Here is a 21,275-nt window from a genome sequence, read left to right as displayed (position 1 = left end):
GATATGTCGATCGGAGTCTCCATGGATCTACATAAGAGTCGCAGACTCGGGATGGTAATTCCTTGTCTTCGACTGTTTAGTTGAACCGTTCCATACGTTGGTGTAGAATACCTATGAAGCCATGACTTACTAGCTTGTTCCATCCCCTTCAACCTACATTGTGTCTGGGTCTCAACACCTCAGCACACGTTCAAACAGCAATCAGCCGACGCCAGCATGACTCTCCACGCCACTATAAACCAATTGAATTTGGGAGAGTCCAGCTGTGATTGTAGAAGGGAATTGGCGTACAAGCTGTTTATCGAAATACTGGCGTGAGTTGTATGCTCGATATATCTACAAGCCTTGCTGATAGAGTAGATATCAATTGGCCTCTCCAGTGCGATGGTAAGTCTGCCAACAAAACTTACTAGGTTTTAGGGCATCTGCTGAGCTGACTAGGATCGAAACTCAGAATGAACTTTTTCACAGGGAGCCGGCTATTCGGCGCTTCATCGAGATTGGTCCTCGCAACACCCTGGCTACCATGGCTAAAAAGTCGGCTTCCAAACAACATGCGTTAACAGAATGGCCCCGCCTAAAGTTTCTGTCATATCAAGATCACCAAGACGAGATTCTGTTTCGCTATCTTGAGTCGGATATGCCTAAATCCTCAAGGGAGGAAATACTACCAACAACTGCAAATTCCTCGCCAGCTCCAGTATCGACCTCGTCTGCTAAACTTAGTTCCAAACAGGTAGCAGTGGACGATACGCCACAAGATAGGCATGCTCCTAGTGCAGACATTTTGCTTTCAGCTAGTCACATTATTCTTGCGCTCACAGCACAGAAGCTCCGGCGTCCTTTCGACCAGGTGTCTATGGGAAAGACGATTCGCGATCTTTCCGGGGGTATGTACTAGATTTGCACCCTTTGACAGTGTTGATCTATCTAACGATTCAGGTAAATCGACTCTTCAGAATGAGTTAACCGGAGACCTAGTGGCTGAGTTTGGAAGGATTCCAGAAGGTGCCGAGGACATGTCCCTGACAGCACTCGCAGACGCTCTGCAAGGTAGTTTTGCCGGGAAGCCAGGCAAACATATGAGGGCCTTAGTATCTAGGCTAGTATCAAGCAAAATGCCCGCTGGGTTCAATAGAGGCGCTATGCAGGATTATCTGCAGTCACGTTGGGGTCTCAGCCAGACACACTCGATCGTCCCGATATGCTTTGCGACCACTATTGAGCCGCCTACCCGCTTGCCGAATTCAGATGCGGCACGAGTGTATATGGACGAGCTGGTCAACAGATATGCTGCATACCAAGGTATAGGTTTTGTGATCGCTAGTCAACGGACAAATATAGGCCCTGGGTCTTTGTCTGTAGTGGACTCTACCAGTCTTGAGTCTTTCAAAAAAGAACAGCTCGACTTCCAGCGCAAACAGCTGGACCTATTGACAAACTACCTTCATCATACAGGTACGATAGCCCGAACTGGCGAGGTTGAACTAGAATCGCGAGAGCCAGTGGAGAAACTGGCCACCTTGTATGCAGAATTCGAAGACCACTTCTTGCAAGGCATACAGCCACTTTTCGATTTGAATCGGGCTCGGCACTATGATTCATGGTGGAATTGGGCTCGAGAAGAGCTTATTAGGTGGATGAACGATGTCTTCCACGGACATGTCGATATCAGCGTTTCAAATATAGACGATCGCCTGCGTAGGATGCTGAACAGATGGGAGCCAAGTTGCACCGATATCATCACGTCCATATTAGCTACATCATACTCAAACAACTCCACAAGCCACCTGCTTTCGAGTGCCTCCAACACTGGCGCCATGTTGAATGAGGTCCTCCGACTAGCATCTCAAGCCCAGGTCAATGATCCAGTTTTTATATATACTGAGCCGCCGGTAGGTCCCAAAACCATAGTCTCCAGCACTGGTCGAATGGAATATTTGGAGGTAGAGCGAGCAATACGAAGATACCCGGACGTTGCGCGCCAGGGTCGCTTATCGCGCAATGACATGAAAATGATTGTCCCGTTTCTACACCTCAAAACCAGGGAAGATGAAGGAGACTGGAAATATGACGCAAAAGTAACTCAGATGTTACATGCCACTCTAGATGCTGGAGCTACCACTGGATTTACCTACAGTGGAAAGACCGCCCTCGTGACAGGCGCTGGGCCGTGCTCAATAGGTGCAAAAGTGGTGCAGGGACTCTTGGCTGGTGGTGCTCGAGTCATCGTCACTACCAGCCGCACAGTGTCAAGTAGTGCTCCATTCTATCAAGAAATATACCGTCAATATGGAGCCAAAGGATCATCACTCACCCTTCTGCCTATGAACCAAGCTAGCAAGCAAGATTGTGAGGCACTGGTTGAGCATATCTACAGCGAGAAATCCCCTGTAGGGGGTGACCTGGACTATATCATTCCATTCGCTGCTCTTCCACAATCAGGGGAGCTGGACACATTAAGCGGTCAACAGGAGGTAGCTTTCAGGGCGATGCTAGTTAACGTCTTGCGATTAATGGGGCTGGTGCGACGAGAAAAGGAGAGGCGACGGATTGAAAATAGGCCCGCGATGACTATTATACCCATGTCTTGTAACGAAGGCACGTTTGGTGGAGACGGATTGTATGCTGAGTCTAAGCTTGGTCTGAAAACTCTTCTCAATCGATTCTATTCTGAAACTTGGTCGACCTATGTGACAGTATGCGGAACAGTTATGGGCTGGACCAGGGGCACAAGTTTGATGCGTACGTCTAACATGGTGGCGGCCGAGATGGAAAAGATAGGTGTCATCACATTTACCCAAGCCGAAATGGCATTTAATATACTTGCATTGATGACGCCTGCCATTACCGGATTTGCTGAGGATGCACCAGTGTATGCTGACTTCACGGGTGGCTTTGGAGGAATGTGGAACGTCAAGAAACAAATTGTCGCAGCTCGCCAGGAGCTATCTGATGAAATTAACCTGCGTAATGCCCTGGAAGAGGAAGATGCACGCCACAGGGAGGTTGTCCTAGGGCAACAACCAGAAAGTGATGATAAGCCAAAGATGAGACGCGCGAACCTAAGGCTTGGGTTTCCGCATTTAGATAGTCATCACACGTTGGCGGTCAAACTCCCTTATCTTCAAGGAATGATAGACTTGTCTCGAACTGTGGTGGTTGTGGGATTCTCTGAGTTAGGACCATGGGGAAATGCTCGCACCCGGTGGGAAATGGAACACCGAGGCGAATTCACACTAGAAGGGTATATAGAAATGGCTTGGATAATGGGACTAATCAAGCACGTTGATGGTGACCTGAAGGGGGGACCATATGTTGGTTGGGTGGACTCAGAGACCGAGGTTCCTATCAGTGACAGTGAGATCCCCCAGCGATATCAAGAGCATATCAGCACGCATGCGGGATTACGTCTGATTTCTCCGGACAAACGAGACAATTATGACCCCAGCCGGAAGGAATACTTACACGAGGTAGCGGTTGAAGAAGACCTTCCTCCGCTAGAGTGTTCCCAGTCAACAGCAGAGACATTTAAATTGCGCCATGGCGATGACGTGATTATACAGCCAACTGGGGAAGGAGACGCCTATCGAGTACTTTTCAAGAAGGGTGCTATTTTGATGATACCAAAAATGGCACCCTTTAGCCAGACAGTAGCTGGAAGGATCCCTGGAGGTTGGGACCCTCTGCGGTACGGGATTCCTGAAGAAATTGTGCAACAAGTCGACGATACAACGCTGTATGCACTGTGTTGCGTCTCAGAAGCCTTTCTAACAGCAGGAATCAAAGACCCTTATGAAATTTACCAGCATGTCCATGTTTCAGAAGTAGCGAATTGTATAGGCACTGGAGGTGGCCCTATGAAAGCTATTCGAAATATGTACCGTGATCGATTCCTTGACCGATCATCAGTAAGGGGTGACATCATCCTGGAACACTTCCTCAACACGACAGGAGCGTGGATCAACATGCTTCTGCTTTCTGCCGCAGGGCCAATTAAGACACCAGTTGGCGCATGTGCCACAGCACTTGAATCTTTGGATATCGGCTGCGAAGCTATCCAATCAGGAAGGTGTAAGGTGGCTATAGCCGGGGGGTGTGATGACTATTCAGAAGAGCTCGCGTATGAGTTTTCTAATATCAAGGCAACAGCCGACGGCACAGAAGAGCTAGCGAAGGGGCGTTTACCAGGTGAAATCTCGCGTCCCACAACAAGCTCGCGCAGTGGTTTTGCCGAGTCTGCTGGTAGCGGCTCGCAGATTCTCATGAGCGCCGAACTGGCCTTGAAAATGGGTCTTCCCATCTACGGCATTATCGCCTATACCCAGATGGCAGGAGACCAAATAGGGCGCTCCATTCCAGCGCCAGGCAAAGGAGTGCTGACGGCGGCACGCGAAACCGACGATAGCAAAAGGTCGCCATTTCTGGACTTCAGCTTCCGGCGTGCACATTTCGATGAAGAACTAGTTGAGCTCCAGCAGCAGTGGGCAAGTGGAAAACTGGCTAGGTTGCAGAAATCAGTCGACATTTTATCTGAACAGGCTGGACAAGAGATGGAGCAGGCAAAGTTGGTCAGGTTGAGGGAAATTCAGCACCGATGGGCGAATCAAATCCGCCTGCAGGATCCCTCTATTTCTCCAATAAGAGCATCGCTGGCTTCTTGGGGGCTGACCATCGACGATATCGGGGTCGTTTCGATGCACGGGACGTCCACTAAAGCCAACGAGATCAATGAAGGTGAAGTTATCAATACCCAGATGGCGCATCTAGGCCGTCGAAAGGGCAACCCGCTCCTTTCCATTTGTCAGAAATCGCTCACTGGCCATCCAAAGGCCGCTGCGGGTGCTTGGCAGTTGAATGGCTGCATGCAGATGATGCGGGATGGGATTGTCCCCGGCAACCGTAACGCAGACAATGTCGACGAACATTTACGCTCGTACGAGCATCTAGTGTATCCGATGGAGTCAATCCGTACGTCGAACATCAAGGCGGCCATGCTAACCTCCTTTGGATTCGGCCAGAAAGGCGCAGTCAGTATCGTTGTAGCACCCAAGTATCTTTTCGCGTGCCTGTCCGCGGTTGAGTATGACGAGTATCGTGCCCGGGTGACACAGCGGCAGCGTTATGCCAATCCGGAGTTTGTGAGACGTATGCTCAAGCAGGCACTTGTCCAGGTGAAGGACCAGCCGCCTTGGAATGACCCGGAAACCATGCGAAACGTCTATCTCGATCCGACCAGCCGCCTTGCAGAGGATCAGTCGACATTCAGCAGCAAATCGCCAGCCAGCTCTTCTACTACGACACCCACCATCAGTGACAATAGTTCAGAGGTCACTGGCAGCGAAGACAGGTCTACTGCCGCGTCTAGCCTCGTCCAATCGATGATCGAAGAAGTAAGCGAGCGGTCTAACGCATCTCCTATTTCAGGCGTGGGCGTGGATGTGGAAAGTATTGCATGCATCAATACAGAAAACGAAACATTCCTCGAGCGTAACTTCACATCTGCCGAACAGGAATATTGTTCGAATGCTGCCGACCCTCGGGCCTCTTTCGCCGGTCGATGGAGTGCCAAAGAGGCGGTATTCAAGAGTCTTCGGACACCATCCAGAGGAGGGGGAGCAGCGATGCATGAGATCGAGATCGTCAACGACCGGGGAATTCCCACAGTGACAGTAAGTCTGGTATGCTTTGGTTGCCCGTCAATACTAATGATTTTAAGCTCCATGGACACGCAAAAGACATTGCTTCCGCTCGACGTATCCACAACATTGAGGTGACCATCAGTCATTCCGCAGAGACAGTCATTGCTGTTGCACTCGCAACTGGGTTCAGTGAATGAATACGGAGTATAATATTCGCGCACATCTCGGGTAACTTTATATATTTCTGACCTGCGTACTGCAATCCTAACATCTTACAAATGCCATAGAAGTCTCCAAAAGGCTGAACTCTACAATGCTGGCATTGAGCATTTAGACTGCTCGCCAAACATGCTATGGAACAAGGAAATGCAGAGAGTTATGATCACCGACTTTGGCCAAGCAAGGGATTTCTCGAAAGCGGAAGGCCTCGATAGAAGTGCATGACTTGTCCCAGCCAAAAAAAAACAAAGCAAGTCATCTCCGTAGTCAGATTGCAGATTAGTATAATTCTTGCTTGGCCCCGTCAATTAATACGTTGCTGGCCAGAAGCGTATAATCTAAGCATCTCCCCTTCAGATTATAAGCACCCCCGTAAAACGTATCTTCAAAAAGATTGGTTCTTAGTTTTGGATACTACCCTATTTGATGGAGAGCATACCAGTGCATGTCGTAGCAATACCGATGTCTAAAGGCGAAATTAAATAGATCCAAGGCGCATTGCCTTAACAAGGACAGGTGTCATTTTCTTTAGGAACTAGACTGTACGATCTTATTTTCGCCCAGAATGGGAGTCGTATGCCTGTACATTTCATGGACATAAAATATTAAATACATTAACTATATACAAGCAAATTAAGCGAGCTGGCAATATTTTCAGATTTCTCTTCAGCTTATCTTTGTGCTTGGAATGAACTACCTCGCAGGCTGATTTCACATGGCTGAATGATATAACTATTTCCTGCGTCCCCGGATCAGTTTTCACATAGATCATGAACACTGAAAGATCGGCAAAATGCATATTTTAGTTGCCGAGGATAAGTAAGCCACTGCCTGTGTCTTGGGATATATATTCTGACAATCGCCCTCTAGTAAAGTCGTGCAGAAACTCCTTGGCCCAATGCTCAATAATTACGGCTGCACATATTCGATAGTGTCTACCGGTCAGCAAGCCCTGGACTATCTTGCCAATCTATGCCCAGGGAGTCGGCCAGATGTTATTATAATGGATGTAAGGTTCACCGTATAAAATACGTTAGCGTGGGGAAAAATTCAATAGAATAAAATAAATAACATAAACCAGATTGATATGCCTGTAATGAACGGGTTAGACGCTACAAAGATCATCCGCACGCAACCCCCGTTCAATACTGATCCGAAGATCGGAACAACCCCCATTATTGGTCATACTGCACATCAAATTCCGAGTTATGTAGAGCATTGTATGCAGTACGGGATGGATGATGTCCTTCAGAAACCCTGTCGGCCGCATAGCCTAAAGATAAGACTACTTCGATGGTCTCGGCACCAGACAATGCCTGTGGCTGCCTTGGAAACGGCCACAATTCCTACTTGGGGACCTATGCCATTACGGGCATATAGGGGGCCGAGGTCGCCTTTGTAGGTTTTCATCCATAATAGATTAGTAGCCCCCGAGGCTTGGTGGTTTAGCATTGCGCGACATTGCTGAAATATAAGCCTAGTGACTCCAATCCAGTAAATCCAATCCAACAAGAGCCCATAAATATTGATTATAGTATATCCAAACACCATCAATGACTCTCATTCTAGACTAACTCCAAAGAGATCCCTCCACAAAATAGAAACACAATCTCGCCACAATTAAGATCTGCTCGCAGAAACCCCATTTTATAGCCTGAGGGGCTGTGATATTTCCGGTCTTCGCCATAAATTATAACAACTTAACCTCAGTACGAGTGCAAAATCAATCCGCTACGCCTTAGGAGATTCACCAATATAAAAATCGTTTTAGATCATTATTATATGCCGCAATTATAACAAGACCAGACGTTGCCAAAGCAGCTAGCAAGCTTGCTGAATTCCCACTTAACCCATCCCGGAACATTTATCTCAAGTCAACCAAGCAACGTCAGAGACACATGAAGCGTTCATTCAACATCTAGGGATTGTCGATATATCCTGTCTACTGCAGGATTAGTATTTAAATACTGTCGGCAATTAACTAGTTAACTATGGTAATATTGATTATTCAGCACCTTTCTCGGTCAAATGTTGTTGATGATACAACGTCATCGGATCGCTTATATTTCCTATATTAGTTAGTTACATTCTTTTGTTTGCCTTGCTTGTATAAATCGAGATATTTTGGTAGTTTAGTTGAATCAGAGACCTGATTCTATGGAGGATCGATGCTTGCGGATGCGCGTATTTTTTATGGTCAACAATACCAAATCTTGGAATCTTGGGAGTTGTAAGAATAAGCTAGTCCAGATCGGGACATCATGTGAAATATATATACCCAATATCTCTCAGAGGGGTTGGGTAGAACATCCTTCTGAATACAATCAGTTCAGACCCCTCCTACTCCCACCCCCCAACAAAAATTGAACAGGAGTACACAAGTAGGGTGACGAGGAGTGGGGTGTCAGAATTGCCAGGCTTACTAAGAACAGCCACCCAATCACAAATGATCGGACACCCTTGGCGAGCAAGCTGAGCAATTGCTATCCTCCAGCAGTTAGGACGATACATATTCTTGGCTCACCTGGCCGTACAAAGGAGTTTAACGATCTAGCAAGGAGGTTGGTTCCACTTGGTAATCGTACAAAATGGAATAGCTGGTATCATATGCACTCTGTGGCTCTTCAGCATGAGGCTGCGGTTGATAGCTATACAAAGAAGCATTTTAATACGCGAAAAGCAGAGTATTTCTCTCCAATAGATTGGGAAAAGCTTCGCACAACAAGCAAATTCCTAGGTCTTTTTGAACATGCAGCCCTGAAAACACAAGGCGACCAGGCAACAACTGATACTGTGCTTTTTGTGATGGATGTTATCATAAAGCAGTTTGAAAAACCTCTTATAAGTCTACTTCTTAGAAAATATAACAGATTAGTCTATTGATTACTACATAACAATATCTTTCTACTATGCATAGCAGATTGAACATGCTCCAGGTAAGGGATTCTGTGCTCAGATTCAAAATGATTGGAATACCTTTGACAAGTACTACAGCAAATCAGATAATTCACGTCTTTATGCTGCAGCACATATTCTTCATCCAGCTCGCCGTACAAGATATATTCAGGCTAATAGGAGAAAAAGCTGGCAAATGCCTGCACTCCAAAAAGTTAAAATGCTTTGGGAAGAGTATCGCAACAGTGCTCCTCGTCATATGATTATGTGATCGAACATATGAACATGATCGACCTCAGGATGTTGATGACGTTGATCGAATTACAGAAGTACTATGTGCATTTACTCGACCAGCAAGTCAGGATGAATTTGAAGATTATAATAATGAATATCCATGCAACATTCGTACAAGCCCTCTAACCTGGTGGTATGAAGATGAGCAGCAAAAGCGCTGGCCAAAGATTTCATATATGGCTATTGATTTCCTATCGATTCCAGCAATGAGCGACGAGCCTGAGCGAGTTTTCTCAGGTGCACGTCGTACAATCTCATTGGAAAGTGCGCAGCTATCAGCTGAAAATATTGAGAGAATAGAATGCATAAAACACTGGTAGAAGAGTGGTATTTTAAAAGCGAAGCTTGAGAAGAAGCTAGTTAAAATGAATCCTTTTGAATCCATGTACTATTGATAATGCCAAGAAATTATCTTAATATTATAATTAAACTGCCCCGCCTGAGCTAAATGAAACTCTGAGTGTGTTTGGGGGAAGGCACTTCTGCAAAGGCCTGCAGTGATCATAACATTCATACAGCAACGGGGCTTAGTACGACTCAGCAGAGCATTAACGAATTAAGAGTCTTATGGATATGAATTCTACACTATATCTTCAATAGTGCATCCACTAAGAGTTTCCATTATTCATCGAATTCTAGCCGAGACCCTCACCAATGTCGCTCCACCAATTGCCTTCGGACCCAACACTTCCACACCCAGAACTCAAGCTCTGGGGTACGGAGTATCTGCCATGGCTTTACCCCGGAAAGACTTCATCTCTCATGCAACAGCCCCTCGGTCCCCCTGAAATGACTTCCCATGACACTCAAGCCCACCATGCACTGGGCTTACCACCCCCATAATCCCTTCAACTGGCCACGAGGGAAGAAATGGATGGCAATGCTAACGTCCTGCTGGGTCACCTTCATTGTCGGATTAAATGCCACGTCGATGACCACAGCGGCCGAGTCGATCTCGACGGAGTTCAACCTGAGTAATGGCACTTTCGAATATAATTTCTTTGCCGTCACGGCCTGGAACGCCGCCGCGGCGTTTGTGCCTCTGGTCACTCTTCCGCTAATGGACACCTATGGAATGAGGTATGGATATGTGGTATGCCAGTTCCCTATATAAGCATAAATGTATGGAGTTGACCCGCACAGGCAGCGTACATCCTGTTCACCATCTTTGTGATCCCTCAGGCTCTGGCACCGAATTTCGCCACCCTGGTGGTATGTCGCGCGATCGCAGGGGCATTTGGAGGCACGTTGCAAAATTGCGCTGATGGTCTGGCTTCGAACATGTTCCTCCATCATAAAGATCGCGTATTTCCCCTGACTCTGTATACCTTCACTTTGTTGTTTGGGGTTACTATGGGCCCGGTCCTCGGCGCTGCGGTTGAGCCATTGGGATGGCGATGGTAACGATCACACCCTGCGCCAGAACACAAAAACTCATCATTTACAGGGTATTCTGGGTTGAATTAATCCTCTACGGCGCATGTATCCCGTTGGTCGTATTATGCATGAAAGAGACACGTGGACCGATCCTCCGCGAGAAATTCATGCCGAACGAGGAGCCATCCGACAGCCCGAATACATCCGACGCCCTGCACATTTTCCAGGAAACGATTTCTCGATCCGCATTGCTACTCACCACCGAACCGACCGTGACTTCGTTCACGGTCTGGTCAGCGTTCGCCTTCGGTCTAGTTTTTATATCCACACAGTCCATCCCGATCGTCTTCAGCGGCACATACAACTGGCCATCATACACCGACGGAGTCATCCAATCCTCCATCGGCATCGGACAGATTATCGGCCTGGGCGCATGTCTCTTCCAGAACCGCGTCTATACACGCAGCACAGCATATAACCCGGAGAGTCCCGGGATCCCGATCCCCGAATCGATCCTGCACCTGTCCATCCCCAGCACGGCGGTCGGACTCGCGGGCGGACTATTCATGTACGGCTGGTCGACGTACAAGACACATTGGATTGTTCCCGCGATTGCACTGGGTTTGACGGGCTACGCTATCATGGTCATCGTCACGGCGGTCACTATCTATGTGACGGATTCGTATGCCGGGTTCGCAGCGAGCGCGATTGCGGCTGTCGCGTTCGGTGAGAACATCTTCGCGGCGGTTCTCCCGCTGGCTGCGAAACCCATGTACGTCCGACTCGGGTACCAATGGGCTAGTAGCCTATTGGGGTTTGTGGCGGCAGCATTGACTTTCGCTCCGGTGGTGTTACTCTGGAAGGGCAGGACGATTCGGGGCAGAAGTAAGGCGATTCAGAAAATGGCTCATTCTTGACTTGACTGTGGGTTGATTGTTCATGCGCGTTGAGCCTCTAGATACAGAAAACTATACCCTTGCCTATCACTTCGTGTATATAGTCATATCACCAAAGAGCTCATCCGCATCACTCAACGTCGCCCTGGCATATCCTTTCACCATATTCCCCACGCGCGCACAGTCCGGATCCGTAGTAAAGGGACTACATCGTTAATATCCATACCCATACTCACACTCACTGGGAGGAGAAAAGGAGGGGAAATACCTAGTCCAATACACCTCCCCGTTCTTTTTGACATTCCTCACCCACGTCTTATCTTCCTTCTCAGCCAAGGACACAGTATTCCAAACCATCGCCGCCGGCCACTGGAGGTCCGCGACGATCTGCTTGACAGGCACATTAGGACTCACAGAGAAGACGAGCGTGTTTGAATCCACCTCGAGAAACCCCTTAGGGTCCTCCAGCACCACGATTCCAATCTCACGCAGAAACTCCTTATCGACAGCATCGTACGCCGGGTCCTGCGCGAAACACCTCACACCTTCAGACTGGACCATTCCCCTCGCGCTCAGAACGGACACCATACTCTCGATAGCGGCATGCTGGGCATGTGCGCGCGTTACATGCCAGTCCTCGTCGCTGCTCCCGGATGGATGGGAGTCACTGCGCGATGCGAGCGATCCCAGAGCGAAACACACGATCTTGTTCACGGGCACGCTCAACGTCAACGTCGATAGATGATGTTCCAGATCTCGTCGCGTGGTACTTTCCATCCAGAGATGACGAGTCTGGCTGAACCGGACTCGCACCTCATCCAATGTACAGGTCGACAGGGGAGGCGCGCGTGTATACCCGATTGACACGGGGGTGTGATCGTGGCGCAGGGCTAGTTCGGGACAGATGGGCGCCAAATGGCCGAGGTATTGGATGCTGGAGTAGTTGATGCGGTAGGTATTTCTACACCATCAGATTTGATTTCTTTTTTTCCTAGTGGCTATGGATGAGGGCTCACGCAAAATCAGCACACCATGCAGGAACTTTCAGACTGTAGGTCTGAGGCACCTCGTCCAAGTCCTGAATATGCACCTCGTCATGTCCGGCGTCTATCTGGCGGTTCAGGTCCTCGAGTAAGGCACGAGGGAAGAATGGCTTCCCGGATTGCCAGAGACGCATGATATGAGCGAGGCGGTCCTGGATTTTACCCAGGGTTTCATGGTCAATTTCATCCTCCAACGATACGACTTGAGATTTTTCCTCGGTCATAGTTCGAGGTAGCTGCACCGCACTGTACTTATGATGACACGATTACTATCAGTCTGAACTTGAGGATGAAAAATAGGCGAAAGTACTGGATTCTCGATCTATATAGATACTACATCTAAGAAATAGAAACATCTCCATATCCTATGTATCTCCCAGCTGTTGGCACCCAAACCCAAGCTACTGACCTGACCGCAGCTCCCTAATTTAGGTGTTTGTTTTCTCGCCCTGCAGACTCACACTATGACCCGCATGGGCCCTCCATTAATAACTGGAGACTGGGATGATCCAACCCCCCTAGAGAGGGCGTCGGACGTGGTGATTGGGTCCCGGCACAATGCAGAGCTGCAGCGCAATGGCTATTTTCGGGCATATTATGGGATATTTATATCCTGCGCCGGAATACCGGTGGATGCCGCTGGTTGGTTGGTTGGGCGATATTAACGGTGTATTCAGAGGAGACTATTGGTGGTATATAATTAGTATAATTAGAAATGTACCTTAGTATCTGCGACTTATATTTATCTTAGTCTGATTTAGCATGTTTTGTGCTATATCCAGAGTTAGAGATCTGTAGTTCTCTGCATGGAGTATCAACCCTATCACACAATGCATATTGTTGGTATGTTGGGAGGGGCAGATTGGCCGAAGTCTGACAGCTGACTGCATGTAATCATTCTTCTCAGGGCGGTTATCCTAATGCTATCTACTTTGGATGTGACTTGACTCCAGCAGACGACACGCCGGCCTTTGTATCTCCTACTACCCCCTCCAGTAGACGAGACAGACACAGATTTTATTTCAGAAGCCTTCTATCACCTGGACAGGATCGTGCAACGTGATACAATGTTTTAGCCCCCGACCGATACTCCGTCTCCCTCCGAGTTGTATCCCGTTTGTCCTACTGTCTGTATTTTCCCATCATTGGAGCCAAGAGGTTGTCTCATTCCTATCGTCTCATAAGTAGAATAATGTATGCATGAATTGCGATTCCTTGGATTCTTCCGTCCCGTGTCCCTGTACTCCGTTCCGAGGCTTTGTTGTCTATGTAACGTGTTGTGTAGACATAGATGGTGACAGAATGTACAATATAGTCCGATGGATGAGTTTGTCCCCCAGTATTCGTCCTACTTTGTTGTTTGATTGTCATACGTGATTTTATTTTCATCCGAGTATATTCAGAGAGTAACTGATTTCCCGTGGAATGGTTAATTGTCAAAGAGATTGTCTGTTAGCTATTTTTTGGATATGATCAGTAGTGCTGAGTGATGGATAACATGTCTGAATGATAGAAGCTTATCATGAAGACAACATATACGGAGAATGAAATACCTAGACATATTCTACAAACGATTATGCTGGAATTCCATTCATTATGAAGACATAAACAGTGTCTCATTACCAATCAGCTGAATTTCCCCTCATTTTCAGCATCCGACCTCGGCTTCACCCCTGCAAGAACACGACATAAGACATGCCACAGTCTAACAATCATGTCATGTACATATTTTTACCCCATCCACCATGACATCCGAAAGCTACGACGTGTTGATCATCGGAGCCGGCTTCAGCGGCCTCTACGCTCTGTATAAATTCCGCACCGCCGGACTACGCGTCCGCATCTTCGAAGCCGGCGACGACATCGGCGGCGTCTGGCACTGGAATAGATACCCCGGGGCCCGCGTTGACTCAGAATGGCCACTGTACCAGCTCAGCGTGCCGGACGTGTGGCGCGATTTCAACTTCTCACAGCGTTTTCCCGACCACAACGAGATCCGTCGATATTTCGCGCACGTCGACCGAGTACTGGAGTTAAAAAAAGATATTCAGTTCCAGGCGCGCGTCCACTCCGCGACATGGGACGATGACACTGCTATCTGGACGATCCGGAGTGAATCCGGCCACATCGCAGTGGCTAGACATCTCTGTCTGTTCACTGGCCTACTGCATCGCGCGCACAAGCCTGATTTTCCCGGTCTCGACATCTACCAAGGCCAAATTATTCATTCCAGCGCCTGGCCTGACTCTCTCGACCTGTCAGGGAAGAAAGTCGCTGTGATCGGCACAGGCGCCACAGGCGTCCAGATCATCCAGGAACTCAGCAAACAAGTCAATCAATTAACCGTATTCCTCCGACGACCTAGCACCTGTTTCCCCATGGGAAATCGACCCCTCACAACAGCAGAAAATGACGCCTGGCGTCCCTATTTCCACGTCATGCACTCCGCAGCAAGGAACTCCCACGGCGGATTTCCCTCTGTTCCACCGACAAGGGAAATCAACGACATCACCATTGAAGAACTAGAAGCGTTCTTCGAGGAGATCTGGCAGGCAGGAGGGTTTAATTTCTTCAGTCGGAATTTCCCCAGTGCGTTTGTCGATCGGGATGCTAATCGCATTGTGTATGATTTCTGGGCGAGGAAAGTCCGTGAGAGGATTCAGGATCCGGTTAAAAGGGATTTAATGGCGCCGCTGGAGCCAGTTTATCCGATCCTCACTCGGAGGACGCCTCTTGAACAGGACTTTTATGAATCGATCGATCGGAAGAATGTCGAAGTCGTTGGGCTTAGGAGTACACCTATTTCTACGTTCACGGAGAAAGGCGTGCGCACAGACGATGGGATGCTCAGGGAGTTTGATTATCTCGTTATGGCTACGGGATTTGATAGTTTTACTGGGTCGTATGTACTCATCCTGATTAGTTGGTTGGTTTTCTAACTGGACAGAATTTCCGAGATGAATATCCAAGGTCGAAACGGCGCCAATCTGAACCAAATCTGGAAAGAAGGAGTTCGAACATATCTTGGTATGACGGTACATGGATTTCCCAATTGTTTCTTGAGCTATAGTCCACACGGTGAGTTAACCTTGTCATTCTATCTATTACGTTTTATGTAACGATATGATACCTACAGCACCGACCCCATTATCCAACGGACCCACGATCCTCCAATGCCAGGTTGATTTCATCGTCGACGCCATCACGAAGATGGAAAAAGACAATCTCCGCAGTATCGAACCAACAGTGGAAGCAGAGACCCAATGGCGAGAGACTATCCTCAACGCAGCAGAGAAGACCCTCTTCCTAGAGACGGACTCGTGGTGGATCGCAGCGAATATCCCCGGGAAGAAGAAGGAGATGTTGACTTATCTAGGCGGGATTAATCAGTATGAGAAGGAGTGTCGGGAGACGTTGGATAAATGGACGGGGTTTGTTGTCCGGGAAGAAAAGATAAAGTCAAATTCTAAGCCAGAAGAGGGTAATGGTGTGAGTGGGGAATCCAAAGACGGTGAAGGAGTCGAGGGAGGGATGAAAAATGTGAAACGCAGAAATCGATCCAGTTTATCTGGTCTGGCTGCGTTTTTGAAAGAGAAATTGACTGTGGGTCATTAGCCTCTGGCATATAGTGCCGTTGCTTATGATGCAGGATATATAAATGATGTATCATATGCTTCACCATATACGTTCTTAGTATCAGTTGGATTCCGTCTTTTTCCACCAAAAATTACATTCTCGACGACTCCATTCGTCTCTCGCCAACTGCGCTGGAACCCCAGTCCCAGCTCCTCCGGCTCTCTCGTCATTACCATCGCCAAAGATCATAATCCGCCCGTCGGGTGTATAGCTCTCCCACAGCGGTCGGTCCGGATATGCGCCAGACACGGCGTTCGGGTCTCCACGGATAATAAAAGATGTGAAATACGCATGTAGCATGCCGGAAACTTCCTCCTGAGATGGGGAAATACCCCTCACCTCCGGGTCAAATGCCTCGTAAGGTAGCTGATCCGCGTGGTTGGCGCCGCCCTGGACAGTCGTATTCAATGCCCATCGATACAGAAACACGGGCTTCTTCTGACCGCGGGAGGCAAATCGGGCTGTCTGACGCACGGGACACACATACGCATACTGTCCGTACGCGGCCTCGACGCGTTTATACTGCGATCCAACGGAGATATTTCTCGTTTCCAGATAAGGGGAAGATGGATCCCGTGCCGGGTCGGGGTAGAGGGAGTCAATGGTCTTGAGATCCGCGTCTGAGAAAGCGGGGAGGAGGGTGTGGAAGAATTCTGTAAACTCCTCCGACTTGGACATATTGGTGGGCACGTAGTAGGTACCTTCGTTGGTGTTGAACCCCGTCAGAATAGGCATCTTATTCCATTCGCCGGAATTCCAGGCGTCGATGGGTCTTTGCGCGATGATATCACCGTCAATGACGGGTTGGAATGCCCAGCGCACAGACGGGTTGTATCGATCAAAGACGGTAAAAGAGGCATTGGTGATTCGATCCAGGGGCTGTCGGCGAAGACATCCAAAGATTTCCTTGTCAGGCATATTGTTGCAGCCAGACTCATCCACGAACTGGCGGAACTGATCCTCATGGAGAGTGGCATTGGGTGGATGAACGGCGCGCGATGTGGCGGCGCCAGACTCGATGATGGCGCGGTGGAACAGCTCATCTCCGAGCTTTATGTTCATAATGTGGTGTGCAATCTACGGGGATTAGCTCGAGTATCGACGTGTTCCCCGTCAGCCTACCGAATGAGCTCCTGCGGACACTCCGAATAGCGTCACCTGCGAGGCATCGCCTCCAAAAGCCTCGATATTGTCATGAACCCAGTCCAGTAGGAAAATTTGGTCATGGAGACCGAGGTTCAAAAGACCTTCCTGGGCCGTTGTGGACGACGGAAGAAAGCCGAGTGCACCGAGGCTGGGACGTTAGTTGACGTCTGACTGGCATTTCTATAGAAAGGAGCTTAGGTGTAGGTAGTAGCTCACCGGTAATTAAATGAAACGCCGATGAATGGCTCTGCAGACCATCCTACCATAGACGCGGTATTATGCATTAAAGCTACTACATCAGCAAGTCATTCAATGTACAGTAGTTTGATATTCACCAGAACCGCGATTATAAGCCCCTCCGTGGATGTACACAGCGACGGGTAATTTCCTCCACTGCACCCCACGAGGTCGGAAGATGTTCACGGTGAGACAATCCTCATCGCTGCCGGGGTCTCCCTTCAGCGGAATCAGTTGTTTCCCAGGACATCTGGCGAGTTCAGTATTTATCCTCGGGTTGGATTAATTGTGCCTACCGACGGCCCATGCGACCAGCATCAATCAGCTCGTCGGATGGATCGACTCGCTTTGGACGTCGGAATCTTCTCTTCCCAGTCGGCGGTAAAGCATACGGGATTCCTCGAAATGCCTCAACCGGATGTTTGAGTGTGTGTCGCAGCGTCACTCCAACAACTGTCCCTTGCCGAAGAGTAACCCGCGGTCGAGTCGACGGTTGGAGAGAGTTCGGAAGCCATGAGGAAATGGCGGGAATGCGCGGGGTAACGCTGGAAAAGAAGTGGATGTGTTGGATTTCCAAGACCAGAAGCACCGGTAGTGCTAGGAGGGCAAATATCTGCCATCGAGAGAGCATGGTGCACTTGGTGACAATGGTGTTGTTGTTTCGGTTTGGTCTGTCGGGATTCGGCCTTAACTTCTGGTTCTGGCTGTGATCAGTAAGCATGCACTCATAATGCTCCGTGTCGTCTATATTCGTTGAATATAGAATTATTCAAATTAAGGTAGAAATATGATACAGGTCTTAGACGGTTTTATATCATAAATTCCATTTGTACCTTATTTCTTACCAAACCCAACTTTCATGATGTGAAGCCCTCGGAAACACTAGGGCTGAACTGCCTTAATTGCAGGACTATTTGTATAAATATCACAGCATGGCATGGAGTGTTTAGACTATATACCCGTATATTAACATTTAGATGAAAATATCTGGCTATGCACTTTGAGCTGCTGATTCAACTTTATAAGAATGCCCGCGGATACTCGGAAGTAGACAACACAACCGAAATTCTTGGGGCCCTAGGCAGATTGTAAAAGTATTTGCAGCCGAAGCTCGTAAGTTCATAAGGCAACAAAGTCAGGCATAGTTAGAAAACAATCAGGGGACAAATCGTATAGCTCAGCTTGCTATATCACGGTGACTGGTGGACTGATGCTTGTTTTAGTTTCAAGCAGCCGCACATAGACTAACTCCCCGGCGGGAGTAGATGTATCAATAAAATTCCTTAGCTAAATACTAAGGCTCTAGTAGCCAGATAAATCTTCTAATATATCGACAAGATAACACACGAATTGCTCAATCTATAGCAGAATCCAGCCCAATTTTACTAAGCAAGATTAGCAACCCATAGATCTATCCAACATGACAACAACCACGATCTAGATCTAGACCCAAAAACAACCCAATATCAAATACCATCACATCGGCAAAGCCACCATCTCCTTCAAACTCCAATACCTACGCATATTCTCCGCCCTCAGGGCATTCACCTCCTCATCAAGATGCGCCCACAACACCGCCCCAAATCCATCCATCAACCGTTTCACCTCCATCCGATCTAGATCCGACTCTCCGGAACGACATTTCTCCAGATATTCCCCGAGACCGGCAAGTCCATTGTGGATTTCCCTATGCTGCGAGAGCAGGGTAAGCTCTCGATGGAATTCCGGCATCTTCTTCGCCAAGACGGGGAAAATATGCTGTTCTTCTATGGAATGATGGAAGTCTAGTTGGGAGCAAAATCCCAGTCCAGTGGTGATTAGTTGTCTCGGGGAGAGGAGTTTTTTGCCACTGGTTGTGCAGGCGTCTTGGAGTTGGTTCCAGGTTATACGGAAATGGTTGTGCTAGGTATGTTTATGGATATATTAGACTGATAAGACAGAAGGGAGAGGTGATGATAGTAGGATCGGATCGGCGGACGTACAAAATAGTCCATCTGCTCTGCCATTCGGTTGTAGGTACGATAATCGTTAGTTGACAATGCAGGTAATGCATCACTGTCAGGCAGCCCATTCTGGCTGGACGATGAGCCATTGTTCATTGCAGACATGATGAAGAAGCGCGCTGGTAGATATGGCGTCATCAAAATACACGGAGAACAGCAGAAGCGCGAAACCAGCCGAATGTGATGTATCCGACGTAAAACCCTCATTCTACAGCATCTTCTGCTGACATAAAAATGACAAATGACATGGATGTCATGCAGATAAGCCGTGAAGCGGAACAACTGCAAATCAGCAGTCATCCATTTCTACGCCGTACACTAACCATTTTAGGTAATCCGTCTCCGTTGAAGCACTGGGATGAAGTGGTGGATTTGATTTCCTTCCACAGGACCATCTCAGAGCTATGACTTTATATGGCGTGTATGAAGTGGATCAAATCTGGAGACATTTCTCAAGGCTATTCTGGCTTGCCTTCCGCTGCATCGTGGTCTCCTGGCTGGCGGGATAGTGCTTTGAAACTGCTCGAGCTCGTTCACGATTCGAGCCGTCAATTCGTTGAAGTCGGCCGCGAAGTCGCGAAGCTCCTGTATTGAATTCTGTATGTGGAATTCCTGCCAACTAGAGACAAACAACTTCGTGTGCTTTGCCTCTGTTCGTCTGCTGGGAGAAACAAGGGCGATAGATGAATTCGAGTTTGCTATGCCTCAGTCTCAGCCCAAACAGTTCCCGATCTCTGTAGTGGGGCTCTACGCATGCCAAACAATTTGATCATCGGGATGAGCAGCACTAATCGCTTACAGATCCTTCGGTTCGCCCTCTCTGGGGACGGGATGCACGCTTCAGCTTCTATGCGAGTCTGGATGCCAACTCGTCAGAACCAAATCGGCACGCACTCAAGGCTGCCGAAGGCCTGAAACAGCTCCTAGCTTCTGTCGCAGAAAGATCAGAATTGCTGAATGATCCGTCAAATAAGGACAAGCTCATCGTGGAAACGGTCCAAACCATCCAAGAATATCCGATCTTTGCACGTGGCCAGGAATATCCCCAAGTGGCCGCCATGCCCATTGACTCTCTGGTGACGGCGGACATCCGAAGCTGGGCCCGTCGCTATCTAAACATGGAATTTTCCCTGCAATCAATTACGAAAGCAGGTACAATGGAAGGACTGGGGAGCCTCGTATGCGACCCATTGTGCTCTAAGCATCTGGAGTAGTAATCGCAGATTTTGTAGGATTGGTTTTCATTATAGATACCAAACTCTGGTCACTTCAGTCGACATCGGATTAATAGAATATTTATCTGACATTCAGCTGCAACATTGTTTCGAGCCCGAAGTGAGCGCGGAAGGGAACATGCGTGCTGAAAGTGGCGCACAGTCTCCGGGAAGCACACTTGCGGAAGTTGGAGACTGAAGCAGAACATCAATGGAAAAGACAATACAACGTTCCTGGTCGGAAGTTGAAATACCGTTCTAGGATGCATATGGAGCATATGGAGAAGGTTGCGCCAGAAACATGATCGCATTGCATTATATTATAATTAATCTTAATCTGCTCTACATTGGATGAAATGTTCCAGGTCTTCAATGGACGTATGCCACCCCAGCAGTTAAGCTGCAAGGCACAAATCAAGTACATCGCTGGTCAAGAGACATTCTCCGCTCAATATCAGCACTTCTTCGGCACAACCACAGTCATGAAAAGACAGGATTGCAATTTGACATCCGTGCTAGTTCCTACTCGATGGCCGCCAGTGGGCATAAATGGGGAAATATGGAACGGGTACTGTAAAAGGAGTATTAGATAAAATGTATCGGTGCAGATGGCAACGAAAGAAAGCCATATAAACACAACAGCCATCCGCAGTAAAGTCCAATACGTAATTAG

General features: G+C 48.2%; 7 protein-coding genes across 7 annotated transcripts; 4 read left to right on the top strand and 3 right to left on the bottom strand.

Moving 5' to 3' along the window:
• Positions 1–216: 216 nt before the first annotated feature.
• ATNIH1004_006818 (uncharacterized protein) lies at positions 217–6,086 on the top strand (the record flags this gene model as incomplete). The annotated part of the gene is made up of 6 exons (XM_033571445.1): positions 217–314; positions 361–387; positions 442–890; positions 943–5,672; positions 5,720–5,826; positions 5,930–6,086. The coding sequence occupies 6 exons, from the start codon at positions 217–219 to the stop codon at positions 6,084–6,086; spliced, it is 5,568 nt and encodes a 1,855-aa protein (XP_033424760.1).
• A 3,781-nt stretch (positions 6,087–9,867) lies between these two features.
• On the top strand, positions 9,868–11,344 carry ATNIH1004_006817 (uncharacterized protein; the record flags this gene model as incomplete). The annotated part of the gene is made up of 3 exons (XM_033571444.1): positions 9,868–10,143; positions 10,194–10,450; positions 10,498–11,344. The coding sequence occupies 3 exons, from the start codon at positions 9,868–9,870 to the stop codon at positions 11,342–11,344; spliced, it is 1,380 nt and encodes a 459-aa protein (XP_033424759.1).
• Positions 11,345–11,410: 66 nt separating this feature from the next.
• Positions 11,411–12,590, bottom strand: ATNIH1004_006816 (SRR1 family protein; the record flags this gene model as incomplete). The annotated part of the gene is made up of 3 exons (XM_033571443.1): positions 11,411–11,528; positions 11,592–12,284; positions 12,340–12,590. 3 exons carry the CDS (start codon positions 12,588–12,590, stop codon positions 11,411–11,413), a joined length of 1,062 nt encoding a protein of 353 aa, XP_033424758.1.
• A 1,521-nt stretch (positions 12,591–14,111) lies between these two features.
• Positions 14,112–15,981, top strand: ATNIH1004_006815 (flavin-containing monooxygenase; the record flags this gene model as incomplete). The annotated part of the gene is made up of 3 exons (XM_033571442.1): positions 14,112–15,268; positions 15,314–15,444; positions 15,503–15,981. The coding sequence occupies 3 exons, from the start codon at positions 14,112–14,114 to the stop codon at positions 15,979–15,981; spliced, it is 1,767 nt and encodes a 588-aa protein (XP_033424757.1).
• An 81-nt stretch (positions 15,982–16,062) lies between these two features.
• Positions 16,063–18,016, bottom strand: ATNIH1004_006814 (putative extracellular lipase; the record flags this gene model as incomplete). The annotated part of the gene is made up of 5 exons (XM_033571441.1): positions 16,063–17,079; positions 17,125–17,296; positions 17,365–17,437; positions 17,484–17,635; positions 17,682–18,016. The coding sequence occupies 5 exons, from the start codon at positions 18,014–18,016 to the stop codon at positions 16,063–16,065; spliced, it is 1,749 nt and encodes a 582-aa protein (XP_033424756.1).
• An 845-nt stretch (positions 18,017–18,861) lies between these two features.
• ATNIH1004_006813 (hemerythrin domain-containing protein) lies at positions 18,862–19,493 on the bottom strand (the record flags this gene model as incomplete). The annotated part of the gene is made up of 2 exons (XM_033571440.1): positions 18,862–19,287; positions 19,368–19,493. The coding sequence occupies 2 exons, from the start codon at positions 19,491–19,493 to the stop codon at positions 18,862–18,864; spliced, it is 552 nt and encodes a 183-aa protein (XP_033424755.1).
• Positions 19,494–19,622: 129 nt separating this feature from the next.
• Positions 19,623–20,801, top strand: ATNIH1004_006812 (uncharacterized protein; the record flags this gene model as incomplete). The annotated part of the gene is made up of 3 exons (XM_033571439.1): positions 19,623–19,701; positions 20,190–20,566; positions 20,700–20,801. 3 exons carry the CDS (start codon positions 19,623–19,625, stop codon positions 20,799–20,801), a joined length of 558 nt encoding a protein of 185 aa, XP_033424754.1.
• Positions 20,802–21,275: the final 474 nt, after the last annotated feature.

Source organism: Aspergillus tanneri, assembly GCF_003426965.1.
Source record: "Aspergillus tanneri strain NIH1004 chromosome Unknown AapTan_7_pilon_pilon_pilon, whole genome shotgun sequence".
NCBI lineage: Eukaryota > Fungi > Ascomycota > Eurotiomycetes > Eurotiales > Aspergillaceae > Aspergillus > Aspergillus tanneri.
Note: the sequence above shows the minus strand (reverse complement) of the source record. Positions and strands in the feature narration are given on the sequence as shown.